Below are 16,524 nucleotides of genomic sequence, written 5' to 3' on the forward strand. Positions count from 1 at the left end.
GGACGGGTCTGGGAGGCCACTTCTTCCTGGTCTCACTTTCCCATTTCTAGAATGCAGAGGATCTTTATTCCCCAGCTCTGCTCTTCATTTGCCTCTTCCTCTCCTCCCTCCCAGCTAAGGATTCCTCCAAGACAGGGCAAGGATGTGGCAGACCTAGGAGGCCCCCGCTCCTGCTCCTGATAATGATACTGCTGGACCCCAACTCTCCACCCCTGCTGGACTGGGGTCACTGCCAGGGCAGCCCCATGACTGTCCTGTGGACATGGGCAAAGGTATATGTCCCCAAATATTGCAACAATGCCCCATCATCCCCAAACTTTCCAATAGCTGTCAAATGGGAGGAGGACCAACTGGTGAAGATGCCTATGGGCCGGTGGGCACTCAGTTCCTTGGTAGGCAAGGCGCTCAGGGCGGCAGCACAGGATATGTCCTTCCTCTTCCTCCCCGCCCCATCTCCATCCCCATGTGGGAGGACAGTGGAGATCCAGGAACACAGCTTTCAGCCTTCAGACTTGGAGCTGAGAGCAGTGCTAATCCACTTCGGGGACTCAGAGCCACAAGCTGGAAGACGGCTGAGGAGGTTGCCTTGTTTCCCACTGGCTTTAAGCAGGCGGCGGTCACAGCCGTTCCTCCCAGGGGTCATGAGGCATGCCCTTCCCCTGCCCCCCAGGCCCCTATGATTTGAAGGCTGTTCCTGTGGAGTTCTCTGGATCTTTCTGGCCCTTGCTAAGGGGGACGCCAGAAGGGAGCAGGTGGACCAGCACAGACTTGGGGCTGCATCTCCTACAGTGTGCATCTCATGCCGGAGGAGGACCGGAGAACTGAGCTCCCCTACCATGCTCACTTTTGTATGAGATGTGTGTTCTTAGGGCGCCTCCCAGGGAAGGCACAGTGAGGGTGGAGGTGTGCTGGCCAGAATCCCATCAGTGCAGACACACACACGCGCACGCACACACACACACACACACACACACACACACACGCACACCCCGCCCTGATGCATGCAGTTCAGAGGGGTAAAGGATGCGCTCATCAGCGTGTACACAGGTCCACACACACGTCCACACACACCATCCAGATTCATGCAGAGGGGTAATGGATGCTTACTATCAGCTCCTCGAGGGAGCAGCAGTGTCTCTTTCCTCACAGAGGAGGTGGAGAAATCAACACAGATACTCAAGAGGAAAGCACCGATGTGAGCAGAGAAAACACACAAGTTGACCACAGGGGCAGGAGATGGCAGATGATGGGTCTGGACAGGCTGTCTGGGCCCGGCCTACATGGGACATGGTGTCCCCTTCGGACAGCTTGCCTGCATGTAGCACTTGGCACACATTTTCAACAGGGAAGCTGTCACGCTTTCCGCTTATTTTGAGATTTTTGAGCAAGCACCTGGCTGTCATCAAGAGCACTGAAGAAGGGTCAACGAGGTCCCAGGAAGCCATTCCACAATGACCTTTGGTTTCCCTTTTAATGCCTTCAGATCCCCACGTCACTTCTTGTGAGTTTTCTAGGCTCTGCAACGTGTTTCTATCCTGCAGTGTGGGAATGTCAGGGTGGGAGTGGACTAACTTCTATTTGGGGCTGTGTGATCTCAGGTATAGTTGCATCCCCTCTGCGCCTCAAATCCCCCTGTATCAATAGGAAAACCTGTGACGTCAAGATTTCCTCCAGTTCCTGGGGACCACAGAAACATTATGACATCATCGGGACCTTCTATATCCTGAACCTTGGGGGGTCTTCTAAGTGCTAAGCTGGACGTGTGTGGGGAAGGAGCCTGGTGCCTGCTCCAGCAGGAGGACGACTGAGCCTGGGGACAGGTCTGGTCTGAGCCCTCCTGCAAGGCTGGTGGCTGGCCTGGACTTAGTTCCAGCACTGGCCAGAAGAGGGAGCTTTAACCCGAGGCTTGGCCGCTGCAGGGCAGGCCTCAGCTGAACAGAGGGGAGAAACTGGGAGAGGGGTTGGGGTCTACAGTGGTGGCCAGGAGAAGCGCTCTCTGAGGGACACCATGAGCAATTCCATAGTGAGCTGGACCAAGGCTTTTCATGATGGGGGTGTGAGTGGGGAGGAGGCATCTGGGGGCCTGCAGGCTCCCCACCCGACAACCTGGCCTCCTCGATGTTACTCCCACAGGTGTTACTTAGGCTTAGGGCATTGGTAATCCCACTCACTGCCCTTGGCCTCACTGCCCTTGTCTTCAGCTTCTACAGGTTCTCCAGGCCAGAGAGGTCAGGAAGAAATGGACGGAGAGTACGGTCCAGGCCTGGTGAGTGTCCATGCAGAGTGGACTCCCCTGCAGTAATGATACCCAAAGTAGAGATCAGGTTTCCAGAAACCTCAGCTGAGCCAGGAGCTGGGGCACAGAGCGGCCCCTTTACCAGACCCCACTGGCAGCTCTCTGGGGTTCAGTATGTGGGGCAGAAGGCCTGCCCTGGGAAGTAAAAGGGGGGCCATGCTGATGCCACCTGGGGCTCACCAGGCTTGCTCTTGAGTGGAGGTGAGGGGCAGGCTGGCCTGGAAACCTCTAGGGCTTTTTGGACACAACGTGCCATGTGGAAATGATAAAAATAACAATGGAGACCGTTTAGTGAACACCTGCTATCTGCTTGGCAATGAGCTATGTGATTTACATGTACATTGCTAATCCTCACTAGTCACCAAACTAGGCAAAATGAGCCTCATTTTACACATGAGGAATGATGGCTCCGAGAGGAAATACGCAGGTTGTCTGGTCTCCCTCCAGAGGGTCAGGCCCAGCGGGCTGGGCTGCAGCTGGACTCTCCCTGCACAGATGTGGGCCAGCAGCATGGTGGTCTGGAAGGAGCCCTGCCACCACTCATTTTTCTCTCCATGGCTCTCTGTGTTGGGGGAGGGAGTCTGGGAAAGCAAAGGACCGAGGGCTAGGAGACCTGGGTGAGACCCTCGGTGAGTCACTTCTCTGGGTCTCAGCTTTTTGATGTGTCACATGAGGAGGACACCGTTACTCGCCTGGCCTGGGTCTCAGGTTGTAGGGATCCAATGAGAGGAGGTATCTGAAGCTACTCTGAAGTCACAGACAGTTTCTGCTTACGGAGGCCTCCATATGGACCAGGCGCTGCCGATGTCGCACCCGTCGCCTCACTCTTAACTAGCCCTTGCACTACTGGGGAAATGATCCGCATTTTGTGGATGAAGTTGAGGGGCAAGGAAGTAACTGCTCAGGGTCGCACAGGAGCAGAGGCAGGATTGGACCCAGGTCCTCTGACGCCGCAGCCACTGCTCTCACCCCTTCCTTAGATGGCGCTTATAGTACTGGGAGTGGGAGGGGCAGGAAAAGACTGAGCTCCCTCTAGAGACTGCTGGGCCGAAGCAGGAGTGCCAGGCGAGTGGGCATGCAGGGCGCTCACTCGCTGGATCTGCCCCTGCCCCTGAGGATGCCCCTCCTGACTCCTTTCTCCCTGACCCTTGACGAGAGTGACCCATGAGAGTAACGTTGACTTCCTGGATAGTGACTGGGAGAGGGGTAGAACAATGAACCAGAGGGCATGGCTCATGCTCAGAGCAGAGAGCTGAGTGTACACAGGGAGCACATATCCACAGGCGTGCATGTGTGTGCATACATGCACACACACAGAGCAATGAGTGCATGCCATGCACTCATACATACACTCATGCACAAGCACACCGAAACACATATATGTGCATACAACCCTCACCACGATGCATGTGGACACACCCATGGCCCCACACATACTACGGCAGGCTGCACATGTACCCACCCGCATGTGCACACACAGAGGGTGCATGCACATACCTGAGCCCACACTCATACTCCTCCCAGGTTTCTTCCTTACAAGTTCAAGTTGGCCCCCAGGCCCCAGGCATTTTCCTTCCTGTGTCTGGGGAAGAGAGTGACCATGTGACTCACCCTTGGCTGCAAATGGAAGGGGAGAGGAGAGGAGAGGAGGGGAGGGCAGGACACGGTCAGTGTGCAAAGGGTTAGTGGTGTGAGATCTCAGCCAATGGGAGAGGGGCTCACAGCTCTTCTAGACAGGCCCCTCTCTTCATCCCGTACTCAACTCACCTGTAGGCAAGCCACCCCGATGCCCACTGCCCCCATGAGCAGCAGGTGGTTGGCCAGGAACTGCTCCAGCTTGGTGATGCAGCCTCCCTGTAAGGCAACAGCAAGTCAGCACACCTTGACCAGGCAACGGGTGAGGGTAGGGAGGGAAGGGCTGGCTGTGGTGCTGCAACCAACTGGCTGAGGAAAGGCTTACAGGGCCTGGTCCAGCCTTTCAATTGCCTACAGGCTTCTTGGGTGACTGGGAGTGGAGGGCTGGGAGGGGGGTGCGGACATGCTGTGATGTCCCAGAGTCTCCCAGTAGCAGCTATTTGTCCCTCAGGCTTTGTGGGGAACTTTAAAGGCCCAGCACTATTGTCTCCTCCCCAGTGAATAACTGGGCTCTGCTTCCCCCAGCCTGTTGCCCGAGCCTGCCTTTCGGGGGCCCTCTGCATGCCCCAGCTGAAGCGCGGTGCTCACCTCCACCTTGTAGATGTTGGAGGGGTGTGCCCTCTGGCCACAGCGGGCCACCACCGTCTTGCAGCAGCTGTCGGGCACCTGGCGGCCCTCGGCCTCCTGAGAGAGGATGTAGGCACTGTGCTGCCAGTCGGCCGAGCTGTTGCTTCCACAGCACTTGAACTGGTGGGAGAGGCAGAGCCTGGAGGTGAGGAGCCTGCATGCGGCTTCTCCAGCCCCTTGGTTACAGGGCGCAGGACACATTATTCAAATAGTAACCCAACCTATTTTGTTCTCCCTAGGATTCTCCCTTTCCCCTGTTTGGATCAGGGAGCTGGTCTCTTTGGGACCAGAATTTGCCTGCAGGTCACCTGTTTGCTGCCTTAAACATCCACCCAAGGCCTTTAAGGAGTTGATGCTGGTGCCCTGGACACAGGGAGGGTCGATGAGAAGATGGGTAGGGCAACAGATACAGGCAGGTCCCCGAGATTGTGGGGCTGTATACTGTCAGGTGGCAGAGCTCCGGGCAGGGCCAAAACCATGGGTGGCTTCCTGGCCATCTAGGGAGGCAGGACTGCAGAGACAGGGACCCAGCCTTTCCAGAGGTTCCCAGGCCCCCATTCAAGCCTTGAAGCCTCAGACCTGCAGGGACACAGAAGGTATCCCAGAGGCTATGGAGCTGGCAGCTAAGCAGTGACCAGAGGGGCCTGGTGTGCGTGCTGAGTAGGACTCTGCACCTCCCAGGGCAGTGGGCGCCAGCCCAGGTCTAAGGTGATTCAAAACCAGGAAACTGGTTATTTCTCACCCTTCTGAGTTGGAGGACTGAGACTTAGCGTCCCTCCATGGGCCACAGAACGTGGCTGTTTTGAGGCTGTTTCTGGTGTAGGGGCTGTGGGTGGGGTGGAAGGTGTATTTAGTCCGGTTAATAATGTTTGTTAGGCACCTACTATGTGCCAGGAGTGAAGTCAGGCACTGGGCTCCAACATAAGTCCTATGTCTCCCGCCCTTCCGAAGCTTGTCCTTTCCCATCTACTAGGAGAGACAACAGGGGCCTGCACGTGGCACGGGGGCAGGCGGGGCTACTGACTCTGCTCACTGGCCAGGAGAGGTGAGGCACCCCGAGAAGTCAGGCAGAATGGAACAGCAGGGGATGTGCTGAGTCACGTGGGATTGCGTGTCTGCGTGTCTGCGTGTGTGTCACTTGGATGGGTAATTTAACCTTTTTGGGCTTTAGTTTTGTCACCTGTAAAATGGAGATAACGGAGTGTGTCCAGACTGGGTTCTGTGAGAACTGAAAGGCGGTTCACGAAAAGTACTTGGAGAGAGTCCTGCCCGGAGTCAGCTGTTAGTAAGAGACACCTACTATCTATTTTGTCATAGCTGTATGAATACAGGCACACGGGTGTCATTCACATATGCGAGGTGAGGCCGGGGCCCGGGTGCTGGTGTTGGCTTGAAGCCCCTGCCTTCTTGGGGCTCAGTTTCCTCATGCCTAAGCTTCAGGCCCATGGTTGGTCATGTCCCTTGGGTCTGACTGTTCCAGGCAAGTGAAAGGGCCCATGCCAGGTGCTGCAGTGCCCACGGAGACTTCCAGCAGTGGTGCAGTGTCTGCTTCCTGTGGTGCCTTACCTCATGCCGTTCCCTGTTCCTGGCCTGCCCTCCCATCCTCTCCACCTGAGCAGCCACACCCTCCTTCTTGGTCCCTCCGGTAGGCCTCCCCGACCCCTGCTCTCCACTCTGAGGGTCCCCCCAGCCTAGCCCTGACTGCATGTCCCCTGTTGCCCTGAGGGCAGGGATTTGGGCACAGTTACTGATGTGGGAGGCCCACCAAGTGTGGACTGAGTTTCGGACAGGCTGACTAGCAGGGTGTGTGTTGCCTAAGCATACGGGCATGGGTGCACCTGTGCGTACGAGTACACGGGTGACTCTGGCCACTATTTCAGAGGACAAGACACCCCTACATGTGGAGCTGAGCCTGTCTCGGGGGGGTGGGGAAGGTGCCCCTAGAGTTCAGAGCCCACTACCCTGTACTTCCTCTCCTTGCCTGGTATTCCCACCAAGAGACCAAGGCCTCAGCCCACGGCTGTAGGTACAGGATGGAGCAGAGACCAGGATAGGGGTGAGGTGGTGTGGCAGGGAGAAGGGGTAGGTGGCACTGCCTCAAATTTTCAGCCACAGAACCATCAGGATCCCGGAGTCAAGCTGTCCAGTAGAACTTTCTGTGATGATGGAAATGCCCTCTATCTGTGCTGTTCAATTGGGTGGCCACTGCCCATGCATGGCTATGCAGAACTTGAAATGAGGCTAGTGTGACCAAGGAACTGAATTTTATGTTAAGTTTAAATAGCCACATGCGACTAGTGGATGCTATTTGGGACTGCACAGGTCTGAGGTCCATTTGCGCTCCCCACCCCCCACCCCAGCAAGACTGGGGGCCTCACTGGAGAGATCTGCTGAGTCTCTTCTTGGAAGGGAGAGACCACCTTGCTGCCTTCCAGCATTCTTCCTGACGGTGCAAAACTGGGGGCTTCTTGCAGCAGCTTAACTGAAACACGTCTGCCTGTTACAGTTCACTCTTATGGGGCTTCAGCTGTCAGACACCCCACTCCGACCCGGGAAAGGATGGCAGCTCTGACAATGGAAGGAGCCAGGAGATGGAGTTCTTCTGGGATGGCCGGCTTCCTGTCTACAGGGCACCCAGAGGGGAAGGCAGCAGGGTAGGGTCTGGAGGAAATGGCTGGGGGAACCATGGTGAAGTCGAGTGCAGAGAAGGAGAAAGGGAAGAACAGGATTAAGTGAGCACTTTTCACGGTGGGTGGGGCTTCTACATGTGTACACGTCTTAATGCTCACAAAGCCTATGAGCAGCTGACATTGAAAGAAAGTAACTTGCCCAAGGCCACACAGACAGAAAGGGGCAGAGTCAGGATTTGAACCCATGTCTGTGTGGCTTTCACGCCCATGGGGAGGACTTACATCCTGCTGTAGATGGTCTACTGAGGTGGTGATCTCCGAGGCTCCGGGCTGCCCGTAGTTCTCAGACAAAGTCTGGGTCAAGTGCTGCTTCAGTTCATCATTCAGCTGGAGGGTGGAGAGGGAAGGTGGCATTAGCAGAGCCCCTCATCCTGGTCCCCAGGCTTGCTTCAAACCACACGAGCTAACTCTAGAGCTCTGTGTTACTGCAAATGGTGTGATGTGGTCGTTTCCCAAACAGTCTAATGGAATGCTCAGTGGGGGGCTGCACAGAGACCAAGTTCACGGAGATGATGCAGCGAAAGCTGGGGGACGGGAAGGAGACAGCTCCTAGGCAGATGGGTGCTTCTAAATATCTGTTGATTTTCATTTTGATTATGACATATTCAAAATATTTATAATCATTATCCTGGGGGTACCCGTAATTCCTATGGACACTGGCTTGAAACAACCAGCCTGCCCCTCCCAGCCAAATATCAGCCTGGTCATGACCTTGAATCCCTTATTCACAGGGCACCTGGTGGGGGCGGGGGCACTGAATGGCCCCTTCATCCTGTTCAGTGCAGGCAGGCGCGGCCTGGTGCTGTCTTCATAGTCCGGCATGTAGCCTTCCTGGGCCTATAGCTTTATTTCCGCTTGGATGTCTGACAGCCAGATCCATGCTCCACCTCTCATTCGCAGGGCAGAGGGACCACCCGCCTCTCATGGAAGCTCCCCCAACCCTCCGGCTCCCATGTGAAGGCATCAGTATCAACAGATGGAGGAGAGAATTATTGGAACTGGGACAGGAAGCAGGACCCACGTGCCGAGGAATGCTGGGGCCTGGGAAACAGGAACGCCCCGGAATGTCGCTGCCTCAGCTTCCCCACCCCTCTGCACCCCTCCCCCTGCCAGTGCCTCCTGGCAATGCTGATGGGGAGCATAGAAGGAAGAACTTCCACTCACCCTCTGGTAGTACACATGGGCCAGGACCCCCGCCACCAGCTCAACGAGGAAGATCACCAGCAACAGGCAGAAATACTAGGAGCAAGGAGAGAGTGCAGTCACCACCAGATGGGCCTGGGGAGGCAGAGGGCACTTCAGGACCTCTACGATAAATGTTTTCCTGAAGCAGTGAGGGACATGGGGCTACCTGTCAGGGACCCCCAGCATCCGTACCACCTTCCTCCTCCTCCCAGTAGCTCTGGGTGTACCTGCCTTTGCTGGCTGCTGGCACGGACTTCCCACTCATCCCTTCACTCACGGGTCTGTCGTCAGCTTGTTAATCCATCTACCTATCCAATATTTATTAAACACCTACTATATGCCAGATATCACAAGTCAGACAGTTATTGCCCTCAAAGTTATTGGTGGTAGGGGGACAGATAAGTAAGTGATTATAATGATGTGTTATAAATGCTACAATGGGGCAAGCCCTAGCAACTATGGGAGGCCCCTGGTGGGGGAGGGCAGTCAGAGAAGGCTTCCAGGAGGAGGTGACACCTGCATGGCATCTCTAAGGATGAGTAGCATTTGCCAGGCGGAGGAGGGAAGTGCCTGCCAGGCAGAGGGGAGAGCATGTACAAAGCCTGGAGGGTGCATAGAGCATAGGGTGTGTGAGCTCAGGGAGTGGAGAACAGGTGTGGCTAGAGTGGAGGGGCAGGCTGGCTGGACAGCAGCAACCAGGTCTCTGGGAAAGCATGGCAGAGACCCTGGAAAGGGCACTGTCGGAGTTCTAAGCTCCCTCTCCACTGCCTGGCCTCCTCCAGGCTCAGGGCTGCTCTGCAGGCTTCACAGCCTTACTGCTGCTGCCGGCTTATCTCCTGGCTGTGCTCTCGGCTATGACAGGTCTGCACCCTGGTTTTACAATCCCCACTCCCACCTGGTTTTACAATCTGGGAGGCTCGGCACGTTGCTGGATCCCAGGGGGCTCTTGCAGGAGGCAACAGGGCAGAAATGCATGTCGGCCCACGTGGCTTAGAGAGGACAGGGTGAGGGATCTGAGGCAGGCTATAGGCAGGGAAGAGGGAAAGAAGTGGGGAGGAGAGAGGATGAAGAAGGAGAAGAAGAAGAGGGGAGGACTGTTGCCTGAAATTGGCCCCCTTCGGGCAAACACAGCCCCTACTCCTGAGCACTGGCTGGTGAAGCCTCCTCCTCCCTTTAGGCACTGCCCATGTGCCTGGCCACATGAGGGCAGCAGCCCATGGTCTCAGTCATGGGATTACAGGGAGGGCCCAGCCTATGGGTGAGCTCTGAAATGCCAAGGCTCATTAAGAGGGCAAGAATGTGGGCAGGAGGGTAGGTGAGCAGGGAGGAGACTGGCAGCGGGTTCACAGGGTGGGGCCAGCAGGAGGGCAAAGGCTGCCTGGCCAGTTCAGAGACAATAGCAGTGTATGGGCCTGTAGGCTTTGTCTGACTGTTTCCCAGAGACCAGCAGGGGACTCAGCAAAGGCAGGGCTTAAACAACGTAGAGGAGAGGACGTTTCAAGGAAAACAGAACTTTGACCCAAGAGCAAGGCTTCCTTTCAAGTTGAGTGAGTTGCCCATCTCTCCCTCAGCAATTTTATTGAGCCCATTGTCTCTCAGCATCAGAGCTGGCCACAAGCGAGGAAGCAGGGAAGCCAGTCAGCCTCTTAAAAATGGGGGCAGGCCTGCCTCCATCCCTTGTGGGGCCCCATGGCAAAAGTACAGATGGAGGTTCCCGGCCTCCCTCCCTTCCCGTCCCAGGCTCTACACTGCACCAGGAAAGGCCTTCCGGCCTGCGTGTCTATCCCTCTCTGTCCATCCCTCCCCCAGGACCAGGCCCCCACCATCCCTTAGTGAGGACATGAAGGAGGCTGGGTATGGTGGAGTGTGGAGGGCGCAACAGCCTCAGGAGGCTATGCAGGCTCTGGATGGAGGCTCAGGTGGTCTGCACAGGGCATTTCAAGCTCCCGGGCACCTGGGACGAGGCCTAGAAGTGGGGAAGGGGAGGCAGTTTCCACGAGGGCACATTGCCTGGGCCTCATGGACTTTTTCCGCTATGGGGAGGGGTTTAAATGAAGGGGGGAAGTGCATGGGGTCCCCGGCAAGGCTGTGTGTGCCTGGGTCCTCGGAAGTGCTTCATGTTATTGAGGAGGCTGGCAAGAGGCCTGTGGGTGGGCCCTCACTGCTTGAGGACACTCTGTGTCTAAATAGGGCCTGAAACCCTGAAGGACAGTGGTGGAATGTCAGCCGACTTGGGTCGAGTCCAGGCTCCACCACTTGCTAGCTCTGGATGGGTGACCACTGGCACCTTTGTGTGAATTAGAAAAATGTGCTCCAATGAGAAAAATGTGGCTCAAGTGAGTTGGGCAAGCTGGATTTCAGCCTTCCTTGGATCCTTGTACAGGAGGCAACCTCTAGGGCCATACATGATGGCCCTGCCTGTGGGACTGAGCCAATGCATGGCTGCACCCTGCCCTGCCCACTCCTAGGGGCACTCAACGAGAGGCGACTTGTGCTTCAGAGCCTTCTGACCTGCTTTCTGCTCCCAGAGCTCATGGGTGGCAGCACGAGGTGAGCTGAGCTTGTCAGCGAGTGGCAGACACAGTTGCCCAGTCCAGATCCTCACCCTCCTAGGAGCTACCCAGCCCCCTGGACTGAGCGTGGCTACACTGATACCCACCTAGGAGTATGCATTTCAGGGTCTTGGGGACGTGCCTGGCCCACAGCTCCCCTCGGACATGGCTGTCTTTTCTGCTGGCTCTAAATTGATCCCCACTGCCCCGCCCTGCCTCAGTACTCTGAAGCCAGCTGTCACTCCGCAGCAGGACCATGGCTGCCAGTCACTTCTCAGGCTTCCTGGATACACACCATGTGCCCTCTGTGGCGTGGGAGCACCAGATGATGAGGTGCCCATAGCTGAATGGGAGCACGAAGGCCCCTGCCAGCTGAGAGGGCAGCATCTTGCCACCTTCCTTCTGACGGGGGGTGGAGGGGGGCAGGAGAGGCTTCTCTGTCACTGCTGTCAGGTGTGAGTCAGGCACGGATGGTGGCCCTGAGGACACGACAGTGTCATGCTGTTCTCTGGAAAGTCGCTGCCACAGCTGCTGCTGAAGCCTGGCTGGGGAGGCGGGAAGATGGGAAGCGAGCACCACACCTGTGATTTGATGGCAGGCTAAATTAGTACATGCCAGCCCCTCAGAAAGGTTCCCAGGCGTCAAGCATGCTCTCCGCCCTGACAGAGCCGGCAGGAGGGGGAAAAGCGCCCTTCCTGCCAGAAGCCCCAGCTGTAAAGATGCCCTCGGGGGAAAGTCAGGTCCGGTTGGGGCACTGGGGGGACTGAGGGTGGGGTGCTAGGGAGTGGACCTGCTGGGTGCTCGGTGGGCATGGGTGCTGGCTCCAGGCAGCAGCTTCGGTGGCGGGAGGGCTGCAGGTGTGTGACTCACCTGCGCGGGGGAGGCCCTGAATCACGGCTCCTGTGTGACAGTCCCTGAGAGGCAGGTCATGCTTCCTGGGAGCCTGTGCAGAGGAGCCTGGCAGCCCTGCTCTGGAGCTGGCTGGCTGGAGTCTGTGCGACAGGGCTGGGCTAGTGGGGGTTTGGCCATCTGAGGCCATGAGCTCCAACAAATGCCTTACCTGTGCCACTCTGCCCTTTGCTGGGCCAAGCCTTTCCTGACTCCCTCGGTCCAGAATCATCTCAGGATTCCTAGGGCACAGGCTGGCTGTGCAGGTCTGCGAAGCATTCCTCCTGTTCCTGGACACAGCTCCTTACACAGAGGCCAAGCCTTCCGCCTCCAAGCCTTTGCTCTCGCTGTTCTGCCTGGACTTTCGGTGCCTGCCTGTCCCAGCTCGCTCATGGCCTGCACGTGCCATCCTGGGCCCGCAGTGGTTATCACCTGCCCCTGCCCCAGCCCCAATGCCTCCAGGGCTTCATCTGCCTCCATGTCCCCACACAAGGACTTTCTGCTTTGCCCCTTCCCTCCTTAACTAGACTCGGGTCCGCCTCTGCGTCCTTCACCTGCCTGCCATGCTGTTCCTTGTGCAACAGTTTCCGGCAAGCCTTGGCTGGATGACTGACATAACTTTAGCCACTGCTCCATAGAGGTGGCTACCGCTTCAAGGGTTCCCCCTCAGCCCCCCAGAATGACTGAGCTTCTGGGGCCCAGAGGCCACATCGTAGGTTCTTTCACCTCCTCCTCAGTGCCCAGTGCACTGCTGGGTCTGGCTGCGTGCCCGCCTGACATCCCGCTTTAAAATGCTGGGTGCCTATCTTAGAGAGCCTGTGACACACCGGGACAGGTCAGAGTATGCCAGCCCAGGCTTCAGGGCAGGAGCCTAATCTTTTTTCTGACTGTGGGTAGCACAGAATTGTTACTTCAGTCTAATTTATATCAGAGGTTCTCAACCTAGACAATTTTGCCCCCAGGGGACATCTGGCAATGTCTGGAGACCTTTTTTGGTTGTCAAAATTGGGAGAAGGAGAGCTCTTGGCATCTTGTGGGTATCTGGCATCTGGCATACCGGTATGTCCTACAGTGCACAGGACAGCCCCATGGCAAAGAATGATCAGAGTCTAAGGCTGCTGCTGGGACCTGATTTGCATATGTGTCCCTATGCATAATGGGAGGTACGCAAAAGATTTAAGGAAGGTTATCTAGTTCCTGAGAAGTTTGAACTGAACACAGGGGTATATGGGGGGTTTTACTCTGTGCCTGCCTGAGAGGGCACCTTTGCAGCAGGAAGTTACATGCCCTGACTCAAGAAAAGATCAGTGGAGGGAATGTGACCAGTACAGGTACAACCCGAGAGCTCTGGGTATTTTCCCTGGGGACAGTGTTTTCCGAAGCAGCCCAAGATCCCTCCAGCTTGCCCCATGAGCTGGGCAGTGAGGTGTGAGCTGCCATAAGGACTGTATAGTAGGAGGACTAGGAAGCATGAAGAAGGTTTTGGAGCTGCCTTTTGCCTTCCTTAAGTCTGGTTTGGTATTGATTTTGAATTATTAAACAAAAGCCAGTAAAAAGTTCTAAGATATTTTGTGTGTAATTTCAAGGAGTCATATTTCAATGTCAGTATTTACTGGGCCCCATGCCATCCTGCTTCTCCTGGATAACCATGCCAGGGGAGGGCCCCTGCTCTACCCACAGAGCCCACCATTCTCTAGAGAGGCCCAGAGTGCATCTCCCTGGCCTGTGGCTTAGGAGGTGATAGCCCAACTCAGGTGCACTGGCCTTGAGTCTCAAAACCGAGATGGAGAAGCAGAGAAATGCAGTTTTTCTACAGTGTGAACAAATGTAACTACAGAGGGTGCCAGAAAATGTGTACACATTTCAAGAAAGGAAAACTATTAAAACTGTAATACTCACTATATACCAATTACAAAAGATGACTACGAGTCATGATTAACTTCTGCAATTACTAGAGGTGCTCAGAGTAGTTACTATCAGCATTCAGACACTTCTGATGAAGGCGAACTACTGCTTGAGCGATGCTGACCAAAGTGCCCACTTGTGTACATTTTTGGGGCACCCCTGGTAACAATAATAATTAATTCATCTCCGGGAGAGTCGGTGCCTTATTCATCCTAGTGGCCCCAGGCACACACAGTGGGTGCTCCAGGACAGTAAGCCGTGTGCGAGCTCTTCCCAGGTGCCTCTGTGAGCACTTCCCATGATGGCTCCCAGCCACCGTTGGAGATGAGCGCTGCATCGCTCATCACACTGCCATGTGAGCACAGTGTCAGCTTCACTGGATCCACGAGCACACGTGCGTGGAGAGGTGAGGCAGCTTGTCTGAGGTCACTTGGCAAGAACATGGCTGAAACCAAAACTGGACCCAGCGGTTCTGGCTGTAGGACCTCGTGTGCTTACCTGCTGTCTTCCTAACAGCTGATAGGTGGGGGTGAGCTCGCCCAGCTAGCTCCTTACGGTGGATTCAGCAGGCTCGGGTAAAAATGGGGTGTCAGGAGAGGAATGACAGGGTGGTGACAGGGAGACAAAGGGGAAACCCAGAGACTCTCAACCCTGAAACAGCCCCCCACTCAGTTCCCATTCCTCAGGGCCAGCAGGGCGGGTCAGGCATGCTGCAGGGGGCCCCTCCTGGCCAGGCTGCCCTCCTCCCCCAGGGGCTTCTGCCGGCTCCGTGCTGCTCCCTTCACGCCACTGCTCCAGCCTGGGTCACAGCCGCAGGCTCTAAGGGCCATGCCTGCCCTCACTGCCCTTCGCTTTACTCAGCCCAGCCTCTTATCTCAGAGTCTAGGAACTGTCTGCACAAGCTGGGCAACACTTCCTGTGTGCGCACAGCACCCCAAACACAGGCGAGGCCTCGGCCGCTAGGCCCCTGCTTGCTCCGTGCCGCCTGCCTGGGGTCTGCTGCTCCAACCATGTCTGTGTTCTGCAGCTGTTAGCCATCATGCCTCAGCTTGGGCAAAGCCCCACAAAGCCCTTCCCGAGCCAGAAGCTCCTGGCTGTGGCCTCACTGCTGTCATTGTTCTCAGTCACGACCTGACTCGCTGGTCTCACGCTGGTCCGGCTCCCGGGACTCCGTACACGCTGATCCTCCTTTGCCTTGCTGCTCTGCCTGTATCTCGTTCTGTCCCCACCGGCCCCGTGTATGGGTGTGAACTGAACCTGCTCCGCCCCACTCCTCCCTGACCTCCAGCCCACTCAGGCTTTTGTGCCTGGTCTGCCTCTGCACAAAGGGCTGCCCCGGTCCTCCCAGAAGTGACCACCTGAGTCTTGGTCTGACAGAAATCAGCAATGAGAAGTCTAAAGAAAGCTCCCGTGGCGTCTGCCCCTAGAGCCCTCCGTGACAACAATGCCATTTCAAAATATGCCAAACTGGACCCGAAACATGGAACCAGTTTGGTAAGCACAGGATGGGACCGAAACAGTCATCTTCCCCCATACCATCTACCAAAGTTTTTTTCCTTTAATTCTTTAATGGAACAGTTTGAACTAGAAGCAAAGTTGGATATTTTCTAAAACTATAGATCCCAAATGAAGCTGGAACAGCATAGTACTCTCTGAACCAAACCAATACTTTCCTTAATGAGAGGCTCTGCGGGAAATCTGCAGAGATGTTTCTCATTGTGACATCATGGTGACTAATTAGAAATTGGGTCTTCACATGGACTTACACTGCACGGGGCAAGCTAAGCCCCAGGTATGGTTTCTGGGCAGAGTCACTGAGACGGGGCAGCTCAGCACCAGCTGGCAACACCCTTGAGGTAAGTTTTAAGCAATTTATACAATTGGACTTGGAATTTCTCCATTGAACTGATTCTGCCACAAAGAAGGAGCTTTGTTGAAGCTTTCCTCCTGTCTCCTCCAGCATTCTGCACAGTTAGAGATGGAAACCAAGCCACAGTCAGAAAATTGAGCCTGGGTATCCAGGCGGGTGGGGACAGGAGTGAGGCACCAGTGCGACCGTCAGTCTCAGGGCAGCATGGCAGCAGTGAGGGAGAGGAGACGAGAACTGAGATGCTGCCAAGGTCAAGTCACAGGCAGAAGAGCCCAGCCTGTGGCCCCCCGCCTGGCAGTGAGAGGATTACAGCAGCAGGCAAGGGCGGGCTAGGGAGCTCAGAACAACCAAGGCCAAACAGGAAAAGATGAAGCCAGCTGTTTAAGCAGCAATGACCTCAAGAAGCATTATTTTCTGGCAATTAACCCCTGGCTGGAGGCAGTCAGGGCTCAGAAGCGCAGCTGTCTGGCCTGTTTGTGCAAAAGAGAGGATGTGGATTTGGGAGCCTTGAGCCATTCCTGCAACAAGATGTCACTGTTGGAAGGATGAAGGTGACCTCAACGCCCTTCTGGCCCCAGCCAGGGCTCACTACCCGAGCCATCCAGCCACAGCTATGCCGAATGCTGAGACTCAGCCATTCCACCTGGGGTACTCTACAGGCGGACTCGAGGGCATGCTCTGGCCGATGACTGACAGCTGATGCTAATAGCCAGTTCTGGCTCAAGGGGCTGGGAGCAGAGAAGAGGACAAGGGCAGGGGTGAGGAAAGCTCGTCAACCAAGTGAGGAAAAGCTTGAAGAGGGCAGGGGAGGGGCAAACCAGACTGCGGGGAGGCAGAAGATATTCAAGAGAGGCACGAAAAGAGTGCAGCTGAAGC

At 55.9% G+C, this 16,524-nt stretch overlaps 1 protein-coding gene across 9 annotated transcripts in view; it reads right to left on the reverse strand.

The window, feature by feature from the left end:
• Positions 1-16,524, reverse strand: part of TSPAN11 (tetraspanin 11) — a 79,869-nt gene that overhangs the window by 10,208 nt on the left and 53,137 nt on the right. For 5 of the 9 annotated variants that reach the window (XM_019661023.1, XM_019661020.1, XM_019661019.1 and 2 more), the window contains 5 exons: positions 8,413-8,487; positions 7,471-7,575; positions 4,520-4,678; positions 4,064-4,150; positions 3,794-3,878 (listed from right to left, as the gene is read on the reverse strand). In XM_019661023.1, the coding sequence (XP_019516568.1) occupies positions 3,794-3,878; positions 4,064-4,150; positions 4,520-4,678; positions 7,471-7,575; positions 8,413-8,487 (511 nt within the window). Of the gene's footprint in view, positions 1-2,259; positions 2,878-3,793; positions 3,914-4,063; positions 4,151-4,519; positions 4,679-7,470; positions 7,576-8,412; positions 8,488-16,524 lie in introns of those variants that run through there. The other 4 variants (XM_019661021.1, XM_019661028.1, XM_019661025.1 and 1 more) reach the window with 3 other exon arrangements.

Source organism: Hipposideros armiger, unplaced genomic scaffold (assembly GCF_001890085.2).
Source record: "Hipposideros armiger isolate ML-2016 unplaced genomic scaffold, ASM189008v1 scaffold_332, whole genome shotgun sequence".
NCBI lineage: Eukaryota > Metazoa > Chordata > Mammalia > Chiroptera > Hipposideridae > Hipposideros > Hipposideros armiger.